Below are 27,579 nucleotides of genomic sequence, written 5' to 3' on the forward strand. Positions count from 1 at the left end.
ATCAGTTTCCCTTTCTACCTCTGCCTCTCTCACAACAGGGCCCTGATGCCGATCGGGGCTCCGGGCGCAACCAGTAGGTGACAGACCCAGGGGCTGGCAGCCTCAGTCCACGCGGCTGAATGGGGGTCTGAGCGCTGCCTAATCCCTTTGCCCCGGGACAGGATCCTGGCTACGGAGCCTGGGGTGCCGAGGCCCAGGAGTTAGAGAAAGGAAGGCTCAGGATGAGGGCAGGGAACGGATCGGACTCATTCCAACTGGTCCCCTCCCCCACACGGGCACATTTCCTGGCTTCTTGATGCTTGGCACAGATGGGCACCGCCCTGATACCTTCACTCCCCCTGCTCCGAGCAGCAGTGCCCCAGGGGACCCTCTGTCCCCTCCCCCACCTACCTGCACCAGCTGCTCTAGTGCTGCTGCCTTAGCAGGGTCCAGGCGTCTCCTCCCGGGTTTTCTGGGAGGCAGGGAACCTGCTGCCCTTGGCCAGCCAGGCGGCAGTGCCCCCTGGCGGGGGCTCCTCGCAGGGCGCCCAGCAGGGCTGGTCCCGGCCTGCTTTGCCCAGGCAAGCACCGGTGCCTGCCCGGGTCCTCTGCCCAGGGAGCGGCCAGAGATGCTTCACTGCGGCGTTGCTACTGGCCAAGGAGGAGGCACATGATCCGCGGCCAGCGGTGAGGAGCGGGATTCTCCAAGCCACCTCGGCCGTCGCTCGACTCCCGTGAGACAGTAACGGGGGAGAAAAGAGGTTTGGGCCTAGCCTGAGCCCTGCGAGACCCGGGTTCAGCCCTGCTCTGCCAGAGATGCTCAGACACCTCAAGGCACAGCGCTTCGGGCCTCAGTTTCCCCATCTGTACAATGGGATAACAGCTCTGACCAGCGCACAGATAAAGGCCCACATGAGCACCTAGGACAGAAATTCTCTCCTCCCCCCACACAAGCTGGCGATGCCAAAGGTCACAGGTTCCTAGCCAGCCTCCTCTCCGCCCAAAAGGCCCCCCCCCCCCCCACGGAGCCACTGCTCTGGGGTGCTGCACGTTCTCCCTACTGGGTCCCAAGGCAGAGGCCAGCTCCTCCCCACAACTGGCTGCCAGGAACAGACCCACACAGCGCCTCCATCCTTCCAGATGGTTTAATATGAGAGAAAGCGAGTCCACAATACAAAATTTAAAAACCAGCCCGGGGGTTTGCCCCTCCCCTTTTTCTACCCATTTAGGAGACGAGGAGAAATGAAATAAACCAAGGGAGCGTGGCGGCGGATGTGCCCCGGGGGGCGCCGGGGGGGCAGGAGGACTTCGGGCAGAACGCTGCGGCTTGGACGCTCCCACCCCGACGGTTTCTCCGGACACACGCACACACACGCACACAGACACACGCACATGATGCGGATACACAACTGGTCTTTTCGTCTTCATCCCGTGCGGGGGGAGTGTGGATCCCAGCCCGGCCTGGTCCCGACACGCCCATCCTGGCCCCGACGTGCAAGGTCACTTCTCCTTTTTCTCCTGTTCCGTCGCTGCGTCTGTGGCGTCTCCAGACCCCTCCTTGGGTGCAGAATTCTCCTCGTAGCTGGGGGCAAGAGGAGGAGAGGGGCTGGGAGCGGAGTTCTTGGGGAGTCAGCGCCTCCGCTCTGGGCCGCCAGCGGCCGGGGGACAGTGCGGCTCAGCCCCACGAGCACTAGCCCAGCTTGCCAGCCGCCTGGCAGCACCCAGTACCCGGGCAGGGGAGCACCACCCTCAATGCAGCGTCACATGCAGGAGTCAGCCGAAGGCGCTGGGCGAGGGTGACCATCAGATCGTCTGCACGGTTGTACCTCTCCCCCCCAGAGGCATCTCCCCAGCTAAGCCTTCTCCAAGCTGCTGCTAAGCACCTCTCAAGGCTCTGGCAGGGAGAGACACCTCTTCCCAGCCCCCCCCCCCCCCCCCCCCCGAGCTGCTGCAATTTCCCCACTCCAGGTGCTGCTGAGGGTCCTCTCGCCCAGACGCAGGCCTGGGGCAGCCTGCCCCTCCAAACTTCTCCACCCTAGCCCGAGCCCACAGCCAGAGCTTGTTAGACTGAAAGGAGCCATCGCTGCGTACCCCGACTCATAGGACGATTGGATATTGGCAGATTGATGAGCCATTAATTCCCGTCGCAGGCTGACAGCAGAATACGTGGCTTTCAACAGAGAGGAGGATTATAAAAGCAGGGTGCTTTGCTAGGGAACTTTGGGTTCGTCTTGCCAGCCACCAATTCCAGAGGAGCACTGGATGGACCGACCGACACAGGCCCTGCCTCCCCCTGCGTTCAGTGTGGCTGGCCACTCGATTGATGGAGAATCTGGACTGGTAACTATGACGTCGTCCGGCGGGGGAGCGTGTGTGCGCGCAACTGTTGTATTCTCAATAAACGCGGAGTTTCCCCCGTAAAAGATCTCACGTACTTCATTTAAGCATAACAGGCTCTCACCCCCCCCCCCCCCCCCACTGCAAACCCCTCAGCCCCCTCCCCCTGCTAGTGAAGCTTGCCGGGGGTCACACATCCCCTCCGTATTGGGGAGCGTTGGAAGAACAGAGCTCTCGAGACGAGAGGGTTTCGCTAAGGCAGCACGACGCAGGCACAGACACATCAACACGCCCGGCCCGACCTCCCCTCCCGGCCCCGCAGCCCACGGCGGCCATGGCTTTCCTTGGCAGTGCGTGGCTCCACTCCCCCGGCCCGCCCACCACACCGAGCGTTCAGACAGCCGGGCTAAGGCGCGGCCCCTCTGCACCACGTGGCACTAGCATTTTCACGAGGCCGGACGGGCTGGGTGGAGAGGCGCACGTGCGCTTCGGACTCGGCGAAGCCAGGAGCTGGGGGGCGGTTCAGCGAGGCCGGTTTAGGAGTCCCCTGCTTGGGGGAGGGCTGGCTCCGGCTGCGTGAAGGGGGCATGGAGGCTAGTCCCTCGGCAGTGCAGGGTGGGGAGAAGTCCCCCCAAGAGAAACGGCAGCAGGCTCAGAGCTGAACATGTACAATGCCACCCCCCTAGCATGGGGCATCGCCGGGCTAGCCCCACCTACTACAGCCCCCCCCCCAGACACTCAGTGCTCTGGGGGGGTCTGGAGCCTGCAGAGAAGGGCTCCCGAAAACGGGGTTTGACGGGGCACGTAGCGCTGCGCCCAGGATCCCTTGGGTGGAGGAAAGAGACCAGCCCAGCCAGGCAGACAGGACTGGAGAGCCCCTACCTGGCCAGACAGACAAAGCAAGGGCATCGCGGGTGATTGCTACATGGCGCTGGGGCTTTGCTGCCGGCGTCGGCGGGGGCAGGGCAGTCTCTGCTGCATGGAATCGGCAAGGCTGGCCGGAGAACCCGACACGGTGGGGAAGTGGGTAAGTCGCGGAGTGTGTGGCAAGATTTCAGCAGAGGATTCATAGCTGCAGGAAAGACGGGGGGGGGGGGGGGGGGGGGGGAGGAAGGGGACAGCAAGTGAGGGGAGGGAGAGAGAGAGAGAGAGAGAGAGAGAGAGAGAGAAAGGAATGAAAGTCGCTTTGAGCACCCCGGCTGCGAACGCGCTGCCCTGCCAAGCCTGCTTGCCAACTCTTCTCCCCCACCCGCCTGGCCCCAGCACTGGGATGAGCCGGGGGGCCGTTTGGCCCCAGGGGGGCTCCTGGAAGCGCCCGCTGCTGGGCCGTGTAAGGAGCGAGGCAGGTCCTGCAGCGCGGCACGGAAAGCAGGCGCACAGCTGCGTAGCCAGGGAGGGACAGGCCCAGCCGTGGAGGCAGGAGACGGAGCCGTGCCAAGGCTCTTCCCTGCAGGTCAGAGCAGGCGGCTGCAGGTGGGGCGTGCTGGCTCTCCGCTTGCCTGTTACTAGCTCAGAGCACAAAGGGAGGTGGGGGGTTAGGGCCTGTCCAAGGGGGCTCTGCAGGGATGTGAACCCCAGAGTTAGTGCCGAGCTTAGCCGTGCTCCAGCCTGCCCTCCCTCCGGCCCTTTGCATCTAACTGCTCCCCGGCTTCTTCTCCCACGGCCGCCTGGCTGCCCCCCAAGCCCCTCGGCCGCCAGGCACAGCAGGGATCTGCCCCCCCAGCCTGTGAAAGCCACCCGGGTTTATAACCACCAGGCCGTTGAACATACGCCGTGCTGGGCAGCGATCCCCCCCGCTCCCCGTGTCCAGCACACACCGCTAAGCACAAGGGGTGGGCCGGCAGCCGCCAGGCTGCGTAGGGCTTGGGACCGGGTGCTGGCCTCAGACTCCGGAGCACCGCGGCTGCCAGAAGCGCAGGTGGCTGATGGAGACACCAGCTCAAATCACAGACTTTCAGCGCTCACAGGAACACAAGCGGCATCAAAGCGACCTCGGCTGCTACACCTGGTGGAATTCGGGGGGAGGAGGGGGGAGCCTTCCGCCTCTCTGGGCGGATGAGCTCTATCGCGTTCCAGTTTCTCCTCCAAATACTGGAGCAGTTTCAAGCGATGCTGGACCCCTAGGGCACCCAACCCCCTGTTGTCCAGGCGGCCAACACCCGGAGCTGCAGAGGGCTGCGTCTGCCGCGGAGGCTAGGAGGGGGTTGCTCTCCCATCTAAGGGGGCTTGCTGGGGTACGAGCCACAGGCTGTGTCCAATGCCAGCCCAGCGCTCGGGAACTGGAACCCTTCTCGCTCTGCCGCGAGAATCCACAAGCTCCTTGTTCGGATCCCCCGGGGCCAGCCACTTGGCTCTCCCCAGGGCTGTGATGCTGCAGCAGGCTGGTGAGTCACAGGCGTGTGTGGAAAGCGGGTGCAGGATGCCAGGTGCACAGGGCGGATGAAGCCAGAACACAGTGCCTGCAGCAGAGACTGTCATCAAAGACCAGGCAGGCGCGGAAGGACTGGGAAGAGGGGAGAGGTCACAGCTAAGAGCCACAGCGAGGAAAGTGCAAAGTAGCAGCTCCTGGGCTAGGAGAGGGAGAGGAAAGTCGGGTTCCGCCGGCAGCCAAGAGGTGAATGACAATCCGGCCCTTTCCCGTCCCACACGTTCGCGCCCCGTAGTTCTCGGACCTCCGGCTGAGAGGAGACAACACCACGAGGAGCTCACACGTCCACGGGCCGCAACAGTCCAACTGTTCCCGGGACGTGTGCGAGGGGCGCCGGCCCTGGAGAGAAACCCACAGGGCAGAGCAGCCCTGGCTCCACTGTGGCTGGGAGGTGGTGGGACCGCCCTGGCTGGGCCAGGCCAGCCAGCAGGCGCTGAGGCTGCGGACCAGGTTAGGCGGCTGTGCGGAGAGCAGTGGAGGACGGGGCTAGACAGGCTGGGGTAGGAGTCGCACAGAGACGCCGGCTACCTAGCTAGGGCCTAGTCCCTCTGCTCAGGGAAGAGGGGAGGGAAGATTAAGCAGCCTGTGATGCTGATGCGAGCCATCACCGCTCCGGTCTCCATGGCTGGGCTGTTCCGCCACCTTCCCCCAGTGCGCACAGCGACGGCTCCCGGAGCTGACGAGCCAGGTGTGCGGCCCGCCCTCTGACTTGACACCCGCTCGGCGGAAGCGTGAGTCAGCGTTCCCCATGCCGAGAGTCGGCGTTCCCACCCGGCTACCAGGCGGTGGGCAGGGACCGGGCTAGAGAGGAGCACTCCAGGGAGACGTGTCTGAACAGTCGCTTCCTCGCCCGCACACGCCCTCAGCATGCCCAGGTGAACCCGGCCGTTGGCCTGTGCCCCCGCATGGGAACACCTGCACATATCAGGCCCGCCCAGCGCTGGCGGCCAGGGAGCCGTGCCAGTGGCTGACATACCTGAACATTTCGGTTACTTCTCCCTTCACCAAGGCCATGAGAAGAGGGAACCCAATGCAGGCAGGAACCAGGTACAGCAGGGCTGGCTGGGGGAGAAACAGAGCCCATGACCAAACACAGCACCAAAGCTGCCAGAAAAGCCAGCCAAGCCTGCAGCGGAGACCGGGGGAGGAACGGGGCTGGCTTGTCTCAGGACCCCGGCCAGTCGCAGCCCCCAGATTAGGAGTTTGCCGCACGAGGGAACGCTCAGGGTCAGACCTTTCCCTTGCGCTCCAGGTGCCGACTTTCCCATCGCCCAGGCCCGACCGGCTGCCTGGCACCCACTTGGATGCGGATTAGTGACCTCGGGACACTGCCCCAGAGGGGAGAACCCGAGTCCTGCCCCCGCCCCCGCACAGCCCAATGCCCCAGGCTAGCGGAGTTATTCGCTCTGGGCACAGTGGCTGCCACGCTCGCACACCGGGAGGGGGCAGCTGGGAATCCCCCCCACTACCCGGTAGTTCTGATCCCCGTGCACCTGCTACCGAGACCCAGAGCAGACATGTAGCTGTGCCGTGCTACTAAACCGCAGGCAGTTCTCAGCACTCGAGCACGGCTCCCCACCGCCAGAACCACCCCCCAGAGGACACTCCAGTCCAGTTACCCATAGAGATGCCTGCAGCAGTGCTGGGAATCCCAGAACCCATCCGCTCACTTTACAATTCAATTTTCAATTCTTCCACCGCACACTCCCCCGGGAGCTAAGCCCTGCTGGCCTGGTTGCCTCCTGCCTCCCCCTGGCAGGGGGACTGTTGCAAGAGCATCTCTCGCTCGGCCGGGCTAGAAGCAGCGAGGGGCAGGCCCGGCGACCGCTGCATTTGATGGAGTCTCTGTCCCGGCAGGCGTGAACTCTGCACAAAGCGTGCGCCCGCAAACTGGCCACGTCTAGCACCACTTGCTGCGGCGGCCCCAGGGCGGGCGGCCCATCCCTGCCCCCCCCTTGGATTGTAACGCGAGATCCGGCCAGGCTTCACGGAGCCTCAGTTCAGGGACACGGAGCAGGGGCCTTGGGGCCCCGCCTCCCAGGGCGGGCGCGGGCCGAGGCCGGCGGGCTCACCTGGGCGTGCTTGAAGACGTGCATGATGAAGATGGTCAGGCCCAGCCCAAAGATGTACGCCACGAAGCTGGTGTAGAAGTACGTGTGCGTGTTCTTCTTTAGGCTAGCGGGCGGGAAGAGCGCAGGGTGAGCACGGGGCTCCGTGCGGCCAGGCCCAAGCCCCAGCTCATGGAACGAGGGGGCTTTATCCCCGGGAGCGGATGCCAATACTTCCATTGCAGGGGTCCCAAAGGATCCTGGACCTCCCAGCCCTGGCCCAAGAAGCACAAAAGGTGCCCGGCAGCCTCATGCCATTAACCCAAGTGAGGAAGCTGCAGGGAGAAGCCCTCCACCCCCTGGGAGCAGCTCGTCACCGGTCTCTCCCTGCCCCGTTCCCTGGCGGGGCAGCTGTTTTACTGCCCGTCAGGCTGGGCCAAGAGCAACCCCAGTAGCACGTCCAGCCCGGCATGGAGAAGCCAGCGCGGGCCCCTGATTCTCGCAGCCAGTGGGGCATTTGAGGAGTGGGAGCCGGGGGGGGGGGGGGGGGGGGGCATGTTTAGGAGCCCGTCCCCCAAGTGACGCCAGAACTAGGGTCCCAGAGGCAGGCAGAATGTCACCTGAAGGCCTGGCTTCCCCTCCACGTGGCAGCAGATGGACCCAGTGCTTCCCTTGTGCGACAGGATCACTCCCACCAGCCCACGCCATCTGCCACGGTGACCCTAAGTGCTCCTCTTCCCGCCTCCGGGCGCCGAGCGCTCCTGCTCCCACGCGCTGCTGCCTTGCCTCTGCCTCTCCCCGCTCCCCCACAGCCGTCTCCTCCTGCTCTGCCTCCAGCACCGGCTCTCCCAGTCCCAGTATGCAGACGCAGCATCATGCCCAGCTCAAACGACTGGACAGGGCCCTGGGCACAGACAACATGCCCCCTGTCCCAGGGGTTTCCCCAGACTAGCTCACAGACCTGCCCTTTCGGGGCTAGCCTAGCATCAGCCTCTTTTCAGTCACCACAGCGGCATCAGGAGCCTTCTCCTTGGTGTCCTCAGCTTCCTAGATTAGCCCCGGGGCCTCCCGTCAGACCCTCCCCAGCCCAAAGCTCAGGGCAAGACGCTTGGCCGCCCAGGCCTCTCTCAGCCAGTTCAGCAAAGCACCCTGGGGCAACCCCCCCATGCAGTGCCAAAATCCAGCTGCACAGCAGACGTGCTCCGAGCCACAGCTCACCTGATGTCGAAGCGCAGCAGCAGGGCGATGAAGATCCCTGAGGGGGCAGAAAGGCAGGGTTAGAGAAAGGGACAGAGCCAGGTGCCCACTGCGGAGCGACAGCAGAGAATTCTGTACTTGGCCACAGCCACGAGCATCCCGGGGCTGCAGCACCCCCTTGTGGCCAACTTCACTATCGGTCCAGTGCTAGCGAAGTCAGTCCCCACTCGCTTGGCACTGGAACAATCTCGGCTACCCGGGTCAGTCGGTAACTTTCAAATCAACGAGGTGTGCTGTGGCACCTTACAGACTAGCCAATACGCTTTCATGGGCACAGCCCCATCCCCGGGGCCACAGGACGACGCCTTAGCTGGTGAAGCAGTGACCCTCAACCTGGGCTGACCCTGGGCTGCATCAGCCCACCTTGGTAGCTGCCTAGATTGACACCAGGCTACAACCAAGGCCCTAGCAAAGCCAGTGCAAGCTACAATTTCCCGCAGCGACTGGCGTGCACTGCGCTCTCGACCGCACACTGACAGGGACGTTGATATTTACATTCCACCGGCCTGTGTAATTACACGGGGACAGTCAGCCACTGTCCAGGAACCGCGGGGCTGCGGCACTTCTGGATGGATCTCGGGGATTGCGCGAGCCAGTCGCTTCGGAGGGAGGCATCACTTGGGGAGACGTGAGACCAATCGGTCTCCTGAGAGGGGTTCACTAATGTGGAGCGTCTGAGAACCGCTGTTGTAGAGCTCCCAGCCTCTCGCTGCACGGAGGGGGCCACCGAAGATCAGGGGAGCGTAGGCTGGGGCACAGGGCAGAGCGAGCTGAGAAGGGACGCCCCGGAACCACATGCTCACCCCACTGCCTTTCAGGCAAGTGGCCCCTAGTCTGGAATTCAAACAGGCAACCCCCCGGCATGGCCAAGCACGGCTCTCTCCCTCTCCATGCCGGGCAGCACAAGAGCACTTCCCTGGCCCTAACCAGGGAGGCCGGACGTACCGTCAGCACCCTGGGGCTAGAGCACGTGACACGGCCTGGCACACCCGTGAGCACCCCTAACCACACTGCCAGCAACGCTTCTACGCCGCCTGCTCCCCCCCAGCCCTTCGAGGGTCTGACGGCAGCAGCCAGGAGGAAAGGGATCTCCTACGAGGCCACAAGACAGCAGTGCAGCCCAGAACTCACAGCTGAGGCCGGCCCCAGCTCCCAGCAGGTGACTGGAGGCGGCCTAGGCCGGCATAGCACGGAGCCATTTGCCTCTAGGGCTGCAGATCAGCCTGGCAAGCAGACCACAGCTCTCAACAGCACCAACGCCAAACCCTGGCTGGGCGGCTTCCCTCTGCAACTGCCCCCTTCCCTGCTCCCAGCTGCAGGCTCCCCCAAGGCCGCCTCTTCCCAGCAGCAGGTGTCCCCGATCTCCCCTTGAGGCCTCCACTCGCGGGGCCATGCCCTCCTTCAGCTCCTATGCAGAGGGGTCGCTGGCCACCCTGCGGCTTTTAGCTGGATGTGGAGCCTACGCGCCCCACCCCGGCCCCAGATGCGAGTCCCAGGCACTGAATTCACAGCCTTGGTGGAGACACTTCCTATTAACACACCATCAGTCCTCTTTACCTGGAATTACCACGTCCCCAAGGCCCAGCATGGCAAAGTTGTCGGCCTCCAGCCCCTTCTCCAGCAGGTCCTGGGGGAAAACCACTGGGAAGGCAGAGAGAGCTCAGGGTTAGAAGCACAAACACAAGCAGATGCGTTGGGTAGAGATTAGCATGGGGGGAGGGGGTTACAGGCATGGAACAAGCCACAGGAGAGGTTCAGCTCAAATTCCATCTGTTCTTCTTGCCACAAAGCTGCATCAACCCACCGCAACGCCCCCCCCCTGCCCCCGCTGCATGCCCTGGAAAGGGAACGAGGAGACAAACCGCTGACCATCCCATGCACACTCCACCCTTGCCAGACGACACCCACGGCAGGGCAATACGGAGACACATGCTCCATCTACATGCAGGGTCTTCCACGCGAAAGGCTGAGCTCCTCCTGGGGCGCTGGGGAAGCCAAGGCATTAGGACAGCCAGAGGGGACCGTCTGGCCTCCCCCATCTCGCAGGCAGCAGTGCTGCGTGGTGCCAGCCTGGGAGAGGGCCACAGTGAGGGGACGACAGACACGGGGGGGGGGGGGGGGGGGAGACGACACTCCTCCTTGCACCCTGCGCCGGGTCCCCAGCTGGAGAGAGAGTCCCACAGGGTGGCTTGCAGGAGCTGCGGTCTGCAAAGAGGAGCCGACAGCTCAGCTTGTGAATGACAACTGTCCCATCTCTCTACCCTACATTACACACGGTAGGGTGGGCCACGGAAGAAGGCAGCTGTTGGAGCATCACAAGCAGTCTGTATCCATTCAGGCCGCAGGGGGCGAACAGTGCAGAGGGACCCAGGCCTGAGATGCAAGAGGAATGCAGGGTGGGGTAGGGTGTTTAGCTCAAGGAAGGCAAAGAAACGGTGGCGTATGGGTCTTTTGCTATGTGGGACATGAATCCAACAGTCCCCCAGACTCTAGACACAGAAATTCCCTGCTTGACTATAACGAGCACAGTAGTAGGAACACAGTACTGGTCACCTGACCCGAATTGGTTTGACTAGAAGATTCAAGAGGCCACAAAAACAAAACCCCCAAAACAGGGGATTTCAGCTACCCCCCATTGTCTGGGTACATGTCACCTCAGGACGGGATGCAGAGAACATTTCTAGATACCATTAATGGAGCAGCTCCTCCTGGAACTCACATGGGGAGAGAATTCTTGATTTAGTCCTAAGTAGCGCAGAAGATCTGGCCCAAGAGGTGAACACACCAGAACCTCTCAGTAACAGCAGCCATAACGTCCTTGTAGGGGCGAAGAATACCAAAGAAACCCCCCCCAGTGTAGCATTTCATTTCAAAAAGGGGAACTACACATAAATGAGGCAAGTTAAATAGAAATTAAGAAGAGACACAAGAGTGAAATACCTGGAAGCTGCAGGGACCTTCTTCTGAAGACACTACAACAGAGGCTCAAAGTTCATACGTAACCCTACATAAAAACCAAACCAGCAAGAGTCCAAAATGCTACTCTGGCTAAACAGCAAGAAAAAGACATCCTTTAAAAACTGGAATCCAGTTCTACCGAGGAAAGCAGAAGAGTGTAAACTCTGGCAAGTCAAGTATCATTAGACAGGCCAGATGGGAATCTGAAAAGCAAGTAGCAAGAGAGATGCTAACCGCATTTTTAAGTACATCAGAGGCCCAAAGCCTGCCAGGCCTTCAGACGGCCAGTGGGCCACCAAGGTACTAAAGGAGCAGCCAAGGAAGACAAGGCCTTTGCCAAGAAGCTACCTAAATTCTTTGCATTGGTCTTCACTGCGAAAGGTGAGAGGATGAGTCCGACACGGGAGCCATTCTTTTTAGGCGACAAATCTGAGGAACCGTTCCCAGTGGAGGTGGTTTGGGAACAAACTGATGAATTCAAACAGATCCAGTATACCTGGACCTTTCGGAAACTTTTCCCAAAGTCCCTCACCAATGGCTCTTAAGCAAAAGAAGCTGTCATGGCATAAGAGGGAAGGTTCTCTCATGGATCGGTAGCTGGTCAGACAGGAAACAAAGCATAGGACATTTTTCACAGCTGAGGGGGTAAATAGCAGGGTCCCCCAAGGATCTGTACTGGGACCAGTGCTGTGCAACATATTTGTAAGTCTGGAAAAAGGGGTAAACAGGGGGATGGCAAAGTTTGCAAACAATACAAAAACTACTTAAGATAGTAAAGTTCAAGGCAGAATAAGACTTACAAAGGGCTGTCACAAAACTGGGTGACTGGAAAACAAAATGGCAGATGAAATTTAATGTCGATAAATGCACACTGGAAAACATCCCCACTATACATACAAAGCGATGGGGTCTAAATTAGCTATATCCACACAGAGGTCTTGGGAGTCATTGTGGATGGTTCTTTGAAAACATCCGTTCAATATGCAGCAGCAGTCAAAAAAGCAAACTGAACGTTAGGAGCTATTAGGAAAGGGATACACTACAAGTCCACGGTAGGTCCACACCTTTAGTACTACATGCAGTTCTGATCACCTCAAAAAAGATATTAGAATTAGAAAAAAAAATACAGAGAAGGGGCAACAAAAACGATGAGGGGTATGGAACAGCTTCCATATGGGGAGAGATTAAAGATACAGGGGTGGTACTGCCTAGGAAAGAGACGATTAAGGGGGGATAGGATAGAGGTCTGTCAAATCATGAATGGAGTGGAGAAACTAATAAGGAAGTGTTAGATATCCACAAGAACCGATGGTCACCCAGTGAAATTAATAGGCAGTGGATTTAAAACAAGCATCAGGCGGCACGGCTTCACACAACATAAAGTTAATGTGTGGAACTCCTTGCCAGGGCATACTGTAAAGGCCAAACGTATTCCTGGGTCCAAAAAGGAATTCGATACATTCATGGATGACAGATCCATCAACAGCTATTAGACAAGACGGTAAGGAATGCAATCAAAGCTTTGAGTTTCCCTAAATCTCTGACTGCAAAAAGCTGGGACTGGACAATAGGAGAAATCACTCTCTAAAATGCACTGTCACTCTCCCTGGTACTGCAAGACAGGACACTGGGCTAGAGGGACCATTGGTCTGGCCGTTCTGCTGTTCAACGGTGTTTCCTTTACTTTCTAAAGGTATTAGCTGGGAGAGTCCATCGGCCTCTGGAGAGTGGGGATGCTAAGTAGCGGTTAATAAACGAATCGAGTAGTTGATGGAATTTCCATCGACTACTTGATTAGTCGATAAGGGGGTTAGCTACTGGGGGCAGTCCTGGCTCGCCCCGGGTCCCCCGCTGCACCTCTGCCTCCTGTGCCCCCCCTCTCCTCGCACAGGAGATGGTGCTGCAGGGAACTGACTTTTAAGCCGGCTCCGCTCAACACTAATACAGAGGCAGCAAGGGGGCAGGGAAAGCAAGTAGTTGAGTAGTGACTCGACTGATCGCTTCCATCCCTACTGCAGAGTCACTAGGCCAAGTCCGAGGCTGAGAGGGATTCTATTCCAGCTTTACAAGCAAATCCCCAGGAACCCTAAACTGGAAAGTGGCTACTATCCCCCTCCCCCAAATGCTGCAGACTCCATAGCTTCAGGAGCTTTTCCCCCCTTCTCTGGGCTGGAGCAGGTCTCTGCAGATGTTCCTGCCCCATCATCAGAGATCTGAACACCCACGTCCAATGCTGCCTTGCCTAGCAGATCTATTGTACTTCATAGGATGCCTGCAACAGGACAGGCAGGAAGAGACCTTCTACAAATCTAGAGCAAATGGCAGCGAGAGGATCCGAGGCCCTTGCGGGCAGAATGCAACCAGGAGTAGGATCCTAACTCAAAGCCAGAGAACGCAGGATAACAAAACAAAACAAAACAAAACAAAAAATCCATGAATGCCCAGTGGCACCCACAATGCAATGTAACACTAGTCAGGTGGCGCACCGAGCCCATGCAGCAAGGGTGATAGGCAGGAGACAGGACAGGCCCGTTCAGGAAGCAGGAAAGATCTACTCACGTTTTATCGGTGCCTCAAATGATTTGGCAACAGTCACCATCACATTGGTGCCAAAAACCTACGAGCAAATAGTCCACAGTGAAAACAGAGGCTCAACTAAAGAGAGAAGCCAGCTACCACCGCCCTGGCCAGAGCAGAGACGGCACTCCCATCATTCAGAGGATCACAGTATTCATTTTCCACTCGAATTCAGGTGAGTCCAGCCTGAAGCCAGAGTAACAGGCATGCAGCAATTCTCCCAAACGGGCCCTGTTTCAGGAATTCAATGTACCTGCCCAGCAAAGCCCCATATCATGTCTCATTGGAAGGATTATGTTAGGTGTGTTTGGAGGAGGCACGATGTGGAATACGGACTTGACTGGTTAACTGGTAAGCTTACCCTTAATGGGTGAGGTTTACTGGTTCTGGTTAACCAGTGGGAGCTGGAGCAGCACCCCTCCAACCCCCCCCCCCCCCCCCCCGTAGGCAGGAGGCTGCTCCAGCGCCATGGGGTGCACCGTGGGTGGGGGGGACACTTCAGCCTGGCCGGAGCAGCCCCTGCCCCGCCTTTAATTGGTTAACTGATTAACCAGCTAACCAATGACATGGGATTTTACATTCCTAATGTGGAACTGTCAAGTGTTGCCATATACATGTAGTCAAGGGGAAACAATGAGAGTCATTTTTGTATAATTCAAGAAACACTAACAGGACTATAACTGGAGCTTTTATGGTTGAAATGCATTTCAGCACCTTGTTGTGGTGTTTACTAGTCCACACTACCAAACAACTTATTAAAAGATGTTTATTGGTGCAGAGCGACATTTTGCAATACATTCACATGAAATGTTTTCATGTGACATTCTTAATTGTCAAAATATCCCACAAATGATTAGAAGAGTTGTCCTGTATTTTTAACTGCAACTGGCTGACAGATCAGTGTCACACTGAAGGTTGTGCACCAGCAGACTCCATGTCTCTAGCTTGTCCTGCACGGTGGGTAGATATAAATATACGTGAATTCCTAACGTAATCCTTCTCCTCTTGTAAATACAATCCATTCCCTAGTCTGCCTGACAGAAGGCATCAATTCGTAACAATCTATGCCTTTAATACGAGCCTCTGAAATCTTCCAGAAAGTAGCTTTGCAGAGGCCAGTGTTTGGGTCAGAGATGACAATGCAAAGCTTCCTATTACGAACATACAAAAGCTTTGGGAGAAATAAGTGGCCTAACAAGAAGTAGTGAAGACCAAGTCCACAAACAAGTCCTTGCCTCTGCACTGAAGGGAGAGGAAGAGCACATTCCGGCTTTCACCAACCACACGACAAACCCACTTGACCCTGTATCATATCTCAAGGTGCTTAAAAACACAGCTGCCAGACTGCACTTAATTTAACGAGACTTGCAGCTTCTTCAGCCCAGAGAAGAAATCTGGCACCAAACCATCTGCGAACATGGCCAAGACAACCAAATGCAAGTCCGTCAAGGGAGGGATGCTTACAACAGCTATCCATCCAGAAACTGTTGTCTGCAGAGCCCTGTTCTTACCAAGAGGCAGATGATATTTCAGTGGCAATGGTTCTTAGTCACCCCACAGGATCTGTGCATTTGTCCCTCCTCCACACTGATAAAACAATGAGAAGAACAGACAAAGCTGAATTCGGACATCAATGGGAAACTCAAGCGGGAAGAATCAATAAGCTAAGAGCATGCAACACAGAAATCACAGCGTACCTCAAAGAGGCCAGGGCTGTCATGGAAGGGACGACTGGAGACAAATTCCACACAGCTGATGAACCGGCTGCTGAGTATTTGAGGCAGGTCCAAAAAGGAGCTGACAAAGCTAATTCTGAAATCCAAGTCTTTGACAGATGCAACTACTGTAACTCTATGAAAACTGCAGAAAGACAGCGCCGGACAGGATCTAAGGATGGAGGCAGGAAAAGCAGGTGACTGGTGAATGCCCTGCACCTCCCTGGAAGAAGTTTCTAATTGCAGCATCCTGAAAGTGGTCACTTGTAAAACCCCTCCGATTATATGGTTCAAAACACACCCGAGTGCGAAGAAAACACTCAGCAAACACACCCCTCCTGGTTGGAGACCTTTCCAGCGGCGCAGTAGCAAAGAGCAGCACCAGTAGAGGCGTTGAAGACAAGGATCCACCTGCTGCTGTGTGCGCCAGCATGCCAGCAGGAGACCGAAAAGCCAAAGGAGCTGCAGTAATCGGGTCACTGGATACTGACATTTTGGTCCTTGCTGCTCTCTACTTTCCAAAACCAGAATGCAGAGATAACATGGGCATTGTTATCAACACAACGGACATGCACCACTTCACACCTGTGCGTGCTTGTGGCCCACTCCCTCCTGGCTTGTGCAACACACCTCACGCTGCACGTGCACTTGGAGGATGTGACTGCTTCATGCGTTTGGTATTGGGAAAAAAACATCCATGTCAAAACAAAAGCAGCTTACTGCTTCTAGGAGGGAGGACAGGCAAGCCACAATTTCTGTGGCACGGAAGTTGGTCACCGTGCTGCGTGACCGGAGTGGGAGAGAAAAGGTAACCCACAGCTCTGATCTGCTTACGCCTCCAACTAGCCATCAAAGAGGATAAGCCACCAGCCAAACTCCACCATGCGAGGACAGCTTTGAAGAGCATCTCAACTGACAAGATTTGGATGCCCCCCCACACAGGTAAACTAGACACGGGATCACCATTCCAACAGGGATGGAAAGAAGTGGATGATGAATTACCTCCAGGGTTCTTCAAGGGCCTGTTGGCAGATTCGACAAGACCTTATTTGTGCATGTACCAGTAGGTGTCACTGCATAGTCAACTGTGTCACCAGAACAACCTTCCCGGTGCATGCCCAGGCAACGAAGACAGCACTAGCCCCCACACTCAGAGATCAGGAGGATGGTGTTGACTAGAAGTGTCACCAGAGCGAGTCCATTTCAGTGATACCTATACAAGTTTATCACTAGACTTTGTTTTATCCTTTAGATCGTTGTTATGATGCTTTGAGGTCATAAAGAAACCCAACTTTATACCTTGAAATAACAGACACACATTAAATGAACAGAAGCGAACGCAAGTATTTCAAAGCGGTCACTTGAATGAGGGATGGCGTCATCGTTTATCCCTGTTTCTATGGTAACAGCACCACTTGACAGCTCCAGAGCATGCCTCATGCTAAAGCAGCCCTCAGAAGCTTCCAGATGATGTATGATGTGTATGTGCAGAAGATGCATTAAGTCGACCAAATTGAGCATGCCTGCCACTGGCCTAAATTCACATGAACACGTTTCTGTAAAAGTACGAACTGCTCACGTGGCCTCAATTAGCAGACAATGCGTAGTTGGAAGCTTCAAAGAGAACTGATTTCAATAGGAAGTGTAACAATTGCTCCTGAACTGTATTTTGCTCTGAGGGCATCTATTTTTAGCGTATTATCTGGAGGAACGTGTCCATTTGAAATCCTGGCACATTTTGTTTGATTGGCTGGGAATGTGTTTGTCAGGACTCATCAATTCCCACTAATTTCATGGCACCTAGTTTAGTTTAAGCCAACAGTAAAGCTACACATCAGAGGCCAACGAATTCCTGGCTAGTGGGACTCAAGAGTTGGCACTCAGAGAGACAGGAGCATGACACAATGGTGCAGTTATGGAGTGTATGTTTATTAAGACCAAGAAGTGAGGTCAGAAAGCTCTAGCGAGGGCCGAAGAGAGAACAGTATCCAAAGGGACTTTCCAGCAGACTGTGCCTTGAAACAACCACAAGATTTAGGGAAAATCTTTACTATTCCAGCAAAACTTCGTACCAAGGTCACAAGAGGTACCTGTAGCACGTTCACTACATTATTTATCTTTTCCTTACTGTGAAATCATCAGCTTAGATCCCAAATTGGGAATCACTTTTAACACTAAAGAGACACATGAAATCAAGAAGCAAGGATGAGTCCTTTGTACAGAGCTAGGAAGTTTGGCTGGATTCTACTTGTAGGCACAGCATGATAATCAGCTGAGAAAACCAGATACACTAGAGCAAACAGACAGCAGGGTGGTGCCAGCTCCTTTATGCAACACAGCAGATTTCTCACTGGAGAGCTGCATGCTCTGGGAGCCACCCTCTGGAATTAAGTGAATACATTTGCAAGAGTATTTGCTGGGCCAAGTTTTGGCCAAACACCCTGTCATTTCCCCTCCCTTCCCCCTGCTTCCGGGCAGACGTGAACGCGTACACTGGACAGCAGTCATGGTTTTCCTGTCCCAAAATCAGCATGACATCACACTGGCCCCATGGCCAGAAAACCCACGTAACGGGGGGGGTGTGTGTGACGCAGCCCCTTCCCCTCCAACGCCCGCAGCCACGCCTGCTTACCCAGAACACATCGTAGATGAAAAGGCCGCCGAGCAGGATGCAGCCAGTGCTGACGTTGTTCAAATGCAGGAGCTCCACACCGTTGAGAGAGAATGCCAGTCCAAAGAGATTGTTTGCAATCCAGTGCTACGGGCCAAACACAGCAGGAAGATGGATTTGGCTCAGCACAGATGGCAGCACTAACCGACTAGTCCTTGTGGGCCAATTACCAAGAGACTCCCAAGTTTGATTTAGCTGCTGTTCGTTCCCTCCTCCACCCTCCCGCTTCCTAGCTTGAATATCCCACTTTGCTTTGTTCCCTTTCCTACCTTCCTCAGCAGGTACCAGACGCCAACGACGCTGCTCATAGCCAGGCACACAAGGTCCTTGGAATCAAATTCATAATTCACTATTTCTGTAACAAACAGAACAGCATGATTCCATCTGGCCCACACAGCTCCTCCTCCCCCTCACTCGCAGGCAGAGCAGTGACTAGTATGCACACAAGCAACAAGGAGTCCTGCAGCACCTTAAGGACTAAAAGATTTATTGGGGCATCAGCTTCCGGGGCTAAAATCCACTTCGGCAGATACATTCTGTTGGTCTCTCTGGCACCACAGGACTCCTTGTTTTTGCAGATACAGATGAACACGGCTCCCCTCCGAGACTAGCACATAAGCAGCCGGTGAGCAACACCACCGCCACCACCTTCCCAAACAAGTGCAGGAGTGGCACCGCATGTGACAGGACCAACTCTGCCATAACCGCACGCACGTGAGGTGTGCACTCAGAGCGGAGCCTCGGAAACCCTGGATCTTGCCTTTCAAGCAGGCCACGATTCCTCAGCAGATCGCCTTGCTGCTGGGAAGGGAACTGGACTCGTGTTCCCTGGGACTGTATACACAAAGCGGTCTCAGGATGCCTCCTCGCCTTTCACAGTCACACAGTTAACTAGCAGTAAACACATTTTCAGCAAGGAGAAGCTTATTCTACCTGTGCACAGACCACCAGGGGTGGAGATCAGGAGCACAGGAGATGGCAGTAGAATACTTAAAAGCCTTGGATAAAGGCAAATCATTTTTAATATTTTTATCAGACCAGAAGGCAGCAGACCGGGAGATGCCGAAGCCGAGGTCCTAACACCACAGGCACAGCATTTCTGGCTCTAGTTAGAGAGTATCGGGTACATTCAAATAGACGTTAGCAGCATGGACTGGGGAACGAGAGACAGAGTCCAAAACAGTTTGATACAATGAAGGGTTGAAAATGGATAAGCTGAGACAGAGAGAACATGAAGCAGGAAACAAAAAGGTAGAACCAAAAAGTCCCAGGAGAAAGCAGGCAAGCTGGCCATACCTTCCTTGGTTTCCCCCGAGCCCTGGGTGAAGAGAAGCTGGTATTGTTTGCTGGGGAAGTTAGCTGGGAAGAATTTGTTCATGACAGGGCTGAAAGAGAGAGGAGAGAAAGTCAGTGCTACAGAAGCCCCTGTGAATCCAATGCACTCCCTAGCACCTCCAGGATGGCTACAAATCTCATCACAAACATCCCAACACTTCTGTCCTAACCTCACTGGACGGAGGGGAACACTCAAGTACAGACCCATGAAATGACTTGCTGAAGGTCCCGAGTCAGAGCTGAGTCTACAGCGCTAGGCTCTAACCGGCAGAAGGCAGCCTGCAGGGTTCCAGGCAGCAGTCAAGCCGAGCCACGGGGAGGCCTGTAGAGGAGCGTTGCTGGGATCATTTGGGAAGCATGCCAGTCTGGGGGCAACGGGCTGCATGCCAGTGCTTTTCAGTCACCCCTAGCAAGGCAGGCTTAGCAGCAGCCAGAGGAAAAGGAGAACTCCACTGGAGGCAGGAGAAGCCCAACCCAACTCTGCTAGTGCTTAGAAGGGATGGTTCTCACTTCCCGTCCACCACCCCACCTGCTGCCCTGCACGCCCCAGCACACCCCGCAGTCTCTGGCAAAGCTTGCTGCAGTGGCCCACAAGTGTCCTGGAGCAGAGGCTTGCAGCGGAGACCCCCTATTGGAAGCCTGACACCAGCAATAGCTTCTCCCGGAGTAGTTAACGTGTGTCAGTGCATCGAGAGAAAGGTGACCCCCCACCTCACTCCCGACTAATTTGACTTTTCTAGAAAAGCTGAGATGAGTTTGCAATGTCCAGGTCAGACCCTGCCCTACTCTAAGGTGCAAAGGGACCCTAAGTGCTACCTTCAGCAGGCAACCACTTACCCTGGAAAGGGGGAATCCTCGGCTGGTGCAAAGCTGCCCCCACCCCCCAGCATATGGCACAGAAGGGGTGTGGCTGGAGTACACCGTGAGGGAGCAGCTCTTGCTGGTGTAGTGAGTTCAGAATGCTCTAATTTGCTCAGCCTCGGCCAGCCCCAGGAACGGGGGATGGATCAGAACGGTGGCTCAATCCCTGACTTTACCACGTTTTGTCCCAGCGCAGCGGAGAATGTAGCTGGCCGTTTTCACTGGGGCTTGTGCCTTCCAAACCACATTTCCCAACCAGACTTGCTGAGGCACAAGCTCTGGCAATAAAAGCCCATTGAGGATTTCAGGAGCCTCTCTCAGTCACTGTTCAAAGCAAAACATCCTCTCTGTCCTGTTTACATACAGCCTGTCCTGCCAGCTGCTCAGGAGAGGGACAGGGCCTCGCTGGCCATGCAGTATAAATCCAAACTCTTTCACAGCAGCACAGCCTGGGGCTCAGGAGAGCTGGGTTCTATGCCTGGCTTGGCCATCGGTCTGCTACGTGACCTCAGGCAAGTCACTTCACCTCTCTGTGCCTCAGCTTCCCAGCATGCAGGCCAGAGATAATGAAGCTGCCCTCCTTTGCATCAGTGGGACGCAAAGCACTTTGCAAAGCACTATGTAACAGCTAGGTCACGTCATTACCGCTGCAAGGTAACCGCACTCTGGGAATAAACAGCTCCAGCCTGCACTTTTCTATTTGCACATGCACCACAGAGCACTCCCCTTGTCACCAGGACAGAGCTCACCATTCAGTACTGAAGGAAACGGCTTACCTGATGGTGTGAGACAAAGCTAGGATGCCCAAAACAAAGAAATACATGGAGAGCAACAGGTTGATATATTCTTGAGAGAAGATCTGAAAGGCCAAACACAAGAATCAGTTACAATCGCAATTCCTATCTTGCAGGTGGCAGAAAAGGCCAAGATGCCCTTTCCATGTTACGTAGCTGTGAGTGACTAGCAAGTTCCTTGTCACAACTGTGACCAGAAAGCAGTGTCAAGAGACTAAGAAAAATGAAGGGAGCGCCACATATTCACTACATTTCGTACTAGCAGAGGTAAAAACAAGAAGGAATTAAAATAAATGACCAGTTTCCCCACTCCCCTAATAAGGGCCATGCAGGATATGTTACCACCTCCAGAGTCTATGCTGCCACAAGAACAGCAAGTCATTAAGAACGTTTAAAAATAAAATCAAATATTGCAGGATGGAGCACTCATTTTTCCAAATAATTCTCTTTTGGAAAGAAATGTAGTATGTGATTGGAGCATGAAAGTGTGTGTTAAATTCATGTAACATCCTGAATATAAAAAGGACACACAGGTTGGCCTAATCCTGCCTCAGGCCATGTCTCCACTGCAGGAAGACTGGACATTGCAGCGGCTGGCCTTTGATTTAGCAGGTCTAGTAAAGACCTGCTAAATCAGCGGTTCCCAACCTTTTCCAGATGGGGACCCATTCTGACAATTCAGGAAGACTTGGTGACCCAAGGCAATTCAACAACAGGGGGAGGAGAGGGGGCAAAGCCACCTTTTGAAATGTAATGGCGACCCATATTTGGGTCCCAAGCCATAGGTTGGGAAACCCTGAGCTAAATCAAATGCTAAGGGTGTTCCCATCGGCACTGGTACTCCTCACTATTGCAAGGAGTAAGGGAAGTCGATAGGAGCGTTTCTCTCATTGACGCCCCACTATGGAGATGGTGCCAAGCGCAGCTTAAGGTACGTTGACTCCAGCGACACTATTTACGTAGCTGGAGTCGCGTACCGTAAGGCAACCTTCCGGGTATAGTATAGACCTGCCTCAGCATGGGGAGCTGGACAAGATGACATGTTGAGATCTCGTCCAGCCTTACAATGGGCAGCATTCCCCCTACCTTTCAGTTCCAAAGACACACTCAATTCATGCTCCACCCTTGTTTATCTAAGAATATTACGAGAACCCTCTATCCCTTTGAAATACACGTGCAGCCTTCTCTCTCACACCCTAACTGCTGCCCCAGAACTGAGCTAAATGTGCCAAGCAGCACTTAAGGCAGCCTTTAGTCTTCTCTTGTATTCTCCTAAAATAGAGAGAAATTAAAATATAAATGCCTACAGCGGAGTAACGCCATGGTAACTATTTTAAACGAAGGCTCGTGCAGCAACAGTAATTTGGCCACATTGTGCATGTTTAGCACTTTCCCTCCTGCAACATTTCACAGACACACCTGGCATGACCAAAGGATAAGGGATGGCAAAGGTACTTTAGAAGTACAGTTAGCATCATGCCACCAGAGGAGACTGGGTCTCTTAGGGTGAACGCCTTCTCTGACGCAGTCAAAAAGGAATTGACCGGAATGTTTGATGGGCAGCGTTTGTGACCACGGTGAGGGGATACCATAAATAGCAGGGATCTTGACTTATGGTCGCCCCTATTCCAGGAGCAAGAACCCTGACCAGAAGGTATCTTTAGAGAAGTATTCCCCCTGCCCCAGTGCTCGTAGAACTCTGATACGTCTGAACCAATTTTCTTCAAGCATTCTAAAAATAATTTTCCCTTGGGCTAAAGACCAAAACCGGAATATTACAACCCAGAGAAGTATGAGAAACTTGTAATGGAGGAAGGATTAGAATAGCAGTTGAAATTAATTATTAAGGCCTCATCAATAAAAAGGCTGTACCGCTTTAAGCTGATTTTAAATTGTAAATTAGGCCTGTACAACCACCTTATGTAGATGCACTTAAACCAGTTTAAGCTTCAGTTTACATTGGTAATCTTCTACCTTGGCTGTGTCTAGACTGGCATGATTTTGCGCAAATACTTTTAACGGAAAAGATTTTCCGTTAAAAGTATTTGCGCAAGAGAGCGTCTATACTGGCATGTACCTTTGCACAAAAGATTTGCTTTTGCGCAAAAGCATCCGTGCCAGTGTAGACGCTCTCTTGCGCAAGAAAGCTCCAATGGCCATTTTAGCCATCGGGCTTTCTTGCGCAAGAAATTAACGTGGCTGTCTACACTGGCCCTCTTGTGCAAGAATACTTGCACAAGAGGGCTTATCCCTGAGCGGGAGCATCGGAGTATTTGTGCAAGAACCACTGATTTTGTACATTACAAAGTCAGTGTTCTTGTGCAAATATTCACGGCCAGTGTAGACAGGCGGCAAGATTTTGCGCAAAATCATGCCAGCCTAGACACACCCCTTAAGTTTAACGACATAGGGTATGGGCATAACCATATCATTTAAAGTCAGCTTTAGTACAAATAGTCTCATGTAGACGAGGCCAAGTCAATTTAGTTACATAGCGCCATTATTCTCATGCACTAAAGCCCTTACTGCCATGACCTCTTGCTATAGTTTCAGCATTTTCATGTAACCTGAGATGTGAGTGTAATATTTCTCTGAGGCTTCACTCATGAAACATATGGGAGATTGTCTGAGTAAAAATAACATCACCTTTTCCTAGGGATGTTAGACAAGGGTTATTTTAGTATTTGTGTAGCTGGAAAAAAATGATCATTTACTAAAACACTCTCCAGGGGTGGGTTCAGCAGCCAGTGTGCTCCCGGCTCCAATCCTGGGGAGCCCTCTGCCCTTTTAAAAATCAGCTCCCTGCACAGACCCCACGTTGCTGCCTCTGATACAGAGGGAGCAGTGTGGGGTGTCAGCCGCCCCGTCTGAGGGGAGGGGGCGGGCATCCCACAGAGCAGCCTCTGTCCACGGTGAGCCCCAGCCTATCATGGATAGAGGCTGGTGCATGGGATGCCGCCTGCTCCCCGCCCCCACTGCTGTCTCTGATACAGAGGCAGCAGTGCAGCTGGGGTGGGGAGAGGCAGCTCGGCAATTATACTCACCTCCAGTGCAGGGCAGCAGCCAGCTGGCTTTTAAGCCTGCTCACAATGTGCAGTGGCTAGACTGCCTGCAGCCAAACTCCCTGGGAGCTGACTGCCACCCCCACACTGCTGGCTCTGATACAGAACCAGCAGCAACGGGGTGGCAGTCGACTCCCCAGGAGCGAGGCAGGAGCCGGTGTGTAACCATTAACAGTAACAGATAAGCCCTGGTTATACTTTCATATCCCTTCATTCTCTGCTTTCAGTCAGGTAACAGTGATTGGTTAGCACATCTCAGACTTCAGAGCCAGCGCCATAGGGAGGCCCCATGTCCTTAATAGTCTAAGAACTAACTCAAAACTTCCACTGACTCTCTCGCCTTTTTTTTTTTTTTTTTTTTAAATAAGCAATTACTTTTACACCGACTTGGACAAGCCATAAAAGTTAGATCGTTCAGAATACAGGCTAACTCCAGCCTTCATGTCTCCCACTCGCTAGCACTGTTCCAAGGTTCTCTAAAACCTGTGCAGCTTCAACAGTGTGCCTCCAAATACTAGAGAGCCTAGCTCAGTAAGCCAAAGAGAGCCTGTCAAAACTCTTCTTTGATCACAGCCTGCAGTGCAGCTCGCTCAGTCTTGATGTGATTTAAATACGAATGCAGAAAGGTACAGAGGGTAAAACAATCAACTAGCACAGAAGAGAGTTTAGCAAAATAGGATCCAAGTGGTTGGCTTACTTTAAAGAAGAGGTAGAGTCCGAAGAGGGTACAACTGGCAACAATGGGAAAGCGAGCAGCGTCCCGACTGGTAATAGTCTCTGGCATGTCTGAGGCATTCTAGAGAGGGAAGATGAGCACATCTGTGGATTAACCAACTTTCAATATCAGCACAGGAGGAAGAATAGATCCAGAAGCACCGGCAGAGCAGCAGCTTGCTGGACTCTGCAGAACTAATTCACCACTGGGCTCCCACAAAAGCAGGCTGCTTGCTGGCTTCCTGTCATCCCTTCTGAGCCTTTATTAAAAGCAGAAATGGAAACAGACACATGTCCACCTTTGTCCTAGCAGGGAATTAATTGCCAGAGCTCGCTACTTTTTTTCCTTGGGGAGAAAGAAGCCACCCTTCTCAGCTGACCTCCCTCTCCATTTCTCTCTTCCGACTCCCCCCACTCAGCAGATAAGTGGCGGCCACTGCTAACCCTGCAGCCCCTCGATGCTATTCTTGCATCGGAACTGTTTCAACATTATTCATATTCTTGGCTTCATTTTGCTTCCCCAGCTGGGTATGCCATCTGTTTCTTACCCTTTGAATGACAGATCTGTCCAGCCATCTACTTACTCATCTCACTTTTAGGAGGTGCCCTTGAGTTGAGCCCTTTGCTAGTGTGAAAGGCCCAGTGACTTTGTCAACTCCTTTAAATAATTTTAGAAGCTTCAATTAAGTAACTTGAAATCTCCTGGTATGACCCCAAAAAGCTTGTTTCTTTCAGTATAATTCCTGATCCAACGTTTTGTTCACTTGTAGTGTATCCTCCCTCTGACATCCATTGCCTTGCTGTGGTACCAAGACCACACAGCACAGCAGGATGGCTAGAAGTCTCTCTGGAAAACTGAAAGCAGCCTCACTCTGTGCTGCTTACCAGACAGCTGACTACACTTGGCATTAGCTGTTTGGCTAATTGAGACATAGAAACTTTCATAACACACTTGCAATCCTGCCTGGGCAGCATGCACTCTAGTGCTACCACTTATGCAAAACCACCATATGCAAGCAGTGAGGACTCATACAGAGCACACAGCTGGCTGCTGCACAGCATTCCCCAGCTCAAGACAGTATCTAAGTACCCAGAGAATTGCTCACTCTCTGCAAGGACCAGAAGGTTTATCTCCATCTAGCAAACACTGAACACTGCTATGATAAGATCCCACAGCCAGGCATCGGGGAAGCAAATGGGATATACCTGCTAAACCAAGGTGGGCTATAAGGCATCAGAACAAGATAAAGTGCAGAATCATAGAAATGTAGGGCTGGAGCAGACCTTGGGAGGTTATCTAGTGCGTCTCCTGCAGTGAGGTAGGGACCAAGTATACCTAGACACTCAGAGATGTGTGTTGAAGCTGAAGCTGAAAGGGAGCAAAATTCTCTGATAGGAAAAGCATCTCTGTGGAGGATAGTGAAAGGAAATAGGAGCATCCCTTGGATCAGCACCAGTTTTTCCAGGGAGAAGGCCAGAGGGGTAGAAACAGAACACAGGATCAGCTCTTTCAACTGGATGCATTATTCAAAAAGGGATAGTGTGGCTTGAAAGCTTTCCAAAGCTACATGAACTTCTCCTGAGCTAGCTGAGCACAACCCGGGGAACAAGAACCAAGGAGGTGGAGGAACCCAAAGGATCTCTCTCTCCGGAAGGGGAGAATGAACGCAGCACTAGGGGTAAAGCAGAACCATACAGATCATGTATCGAGGTGAGGGACCAGGAGCTCCAGAGCGTATTTGCCCGCAGTGGGAGGGGTGCCGGTCCCAGAAGGGGAGGGGGGCCGGGGCCCAGGCCCGGGGGGAAGGGGGAGGGGGGGAAGGGATGCCGGGGCCCGGTCCCGGGGGGGAGGGGGGGTGTGGGGGGCCGGTCCCGGGGAGGGAGGGGTGCTGGTCCCGGGGGGGTGGGGGGGAGGGGCCCGGTCGCAGGGGGGGAGGCCGGTCCCGGGGGGGGGGGGGGGTGCTGGGGCCCGGTCGCAGGGGGGGAGGGGAGGCCGGTCCCGGGGGGGGGAAGGCCGGTCCCGAGGGGGGCAGGGGGGGGGAGGCCGTTCCCGGGGGGGGGAGGGGCCGGTCCCGAGGGGGGCAGGGGGGGAGGCCGATCCCGGGGGGGGGGAGGGGCCGGTCCCGAGGGGGGCAGGGGGGGGGCCCGGTCCCGGGGGGGGTGGGGGAGGGGCCCGGGCCCGGTCCCGGGGGGGGAGGGGCCCGGTTACCTTGCTCTTGGCACAGGTGACGGAGCGCAGCGCCCCGAAGAAGATGGGCAGCAGCGCCATGAGCACCAGGCTGCCGTAGGCCAGCGCCATGCCCTCGGGGGTGGCGGGCGGGCGCGCGGGGCCGGCGGGGGAGGCGGCGCCGGGCCCGCTCGCGTTGTGCGCTTCGCTCAGGGGAGCCGTCGCCTGCTCCGCCATCGCTGCCTGCTCCCAACGCGGTCCGCACTTCCGGCCCGGCAGCCCCGCCGCTTCAGGGACACGTTCCCTTAAGAACCGGAAGTGGGAAGCGCGCGTGCGCCCGACTGGCCCCGCCCCCTAGCAACCGAGCCGGCTCCGTTGCCAGGGGACCCGCTGGGCCCCTGCATCAGCCAGGGATGAGCAAGAGCCACGCCTGGGCCTAGACCTGGCCCCCACCCAGGCCCTGGCCCCATCCACCCCAGATCCCTGCCCTCCTCCTCCTGGCCTGCCCCCCATGCCAGGCCCTCCATTCTCCCTGCAGGGATCCCCACCTGCCCCCCCCCCAGCTCCCCACACCCCAGTTGCCAGGTGGGGTGGACGTGTTCCCAGCCGTTTCCTCCTGAGACACGATCTCGAACGCCTGGCGACTCCAGGACAATCCTGGAAAACGTTCTCGCTTA

The 27,579-nt window shown here is 55.1% G+C and overlaps 1 protein-coding gene across 2 annotated transcripts; it reads right to left on the reverse strand.

Moving 5' to 3' along the window:
* Positions 1-1,107: 1,107 nt before the first annotated feature.
* HM13 (histocompatibility minor 13) lies at positions 1,108-27,188 on the reverse strand. 2 transcript variants are annotated; one of them, XM_075900876.1, is made up of 13 exons: positions 26,945-27,188; positions 24,719-24,817; positions 20,942-21,024; positions 19,266-19,354; positions 18,239-18,324; positions 17,931-18,056; positions 13,566-13,623; positions 9,606-9,689; positions 8,010-8,046; positions 6,816-6,918; positions 5,720-5,805; positions 3,198-3,387; positions 1,108-1,560 (listed from the first exon to the last, which is right to left on the reverse strand). In XM_075900876.1, the coding sequence occupies exons 1-12, from the start codon at positions 27,137-27,139 to the stop codon at positions 3,237-3,239; spliced, it is 1,197 nt and encodes a 398-aa protein (XP_075756991.1). In that variant the 5' UTR covers positions 27,140-27,188; the 3' UTR covers positions 1,108-1,560; positions 3,198-3,236. The 2 variants fall into 2 exon arrangements, with proteins under 2 accessions (XP_075756991.1, XP_075756992.1); XM_075900877.1 differs by lacking the exon at positions 3,198-3,387 and having other exon boundaries at positions 26,945-27,185.
* Between the last annotated feature and the right edge of the window lie 391 nt (positions 27,189-27,579).

Source organism: Pelodiscus sinensis, chromosome 18 (assembly GCF_049634645.1).
Source record: "Pelodiscus sinensis isolate JC-2024 chromosome 18, ASM4963464v1, whole genome shotgun sequence".
Lineage (NCBI taxonomy): Eukaryota > Metazoa > Chordata > Testudines > Trionychidae > Pelodiscus > Pelodiscus sinensis.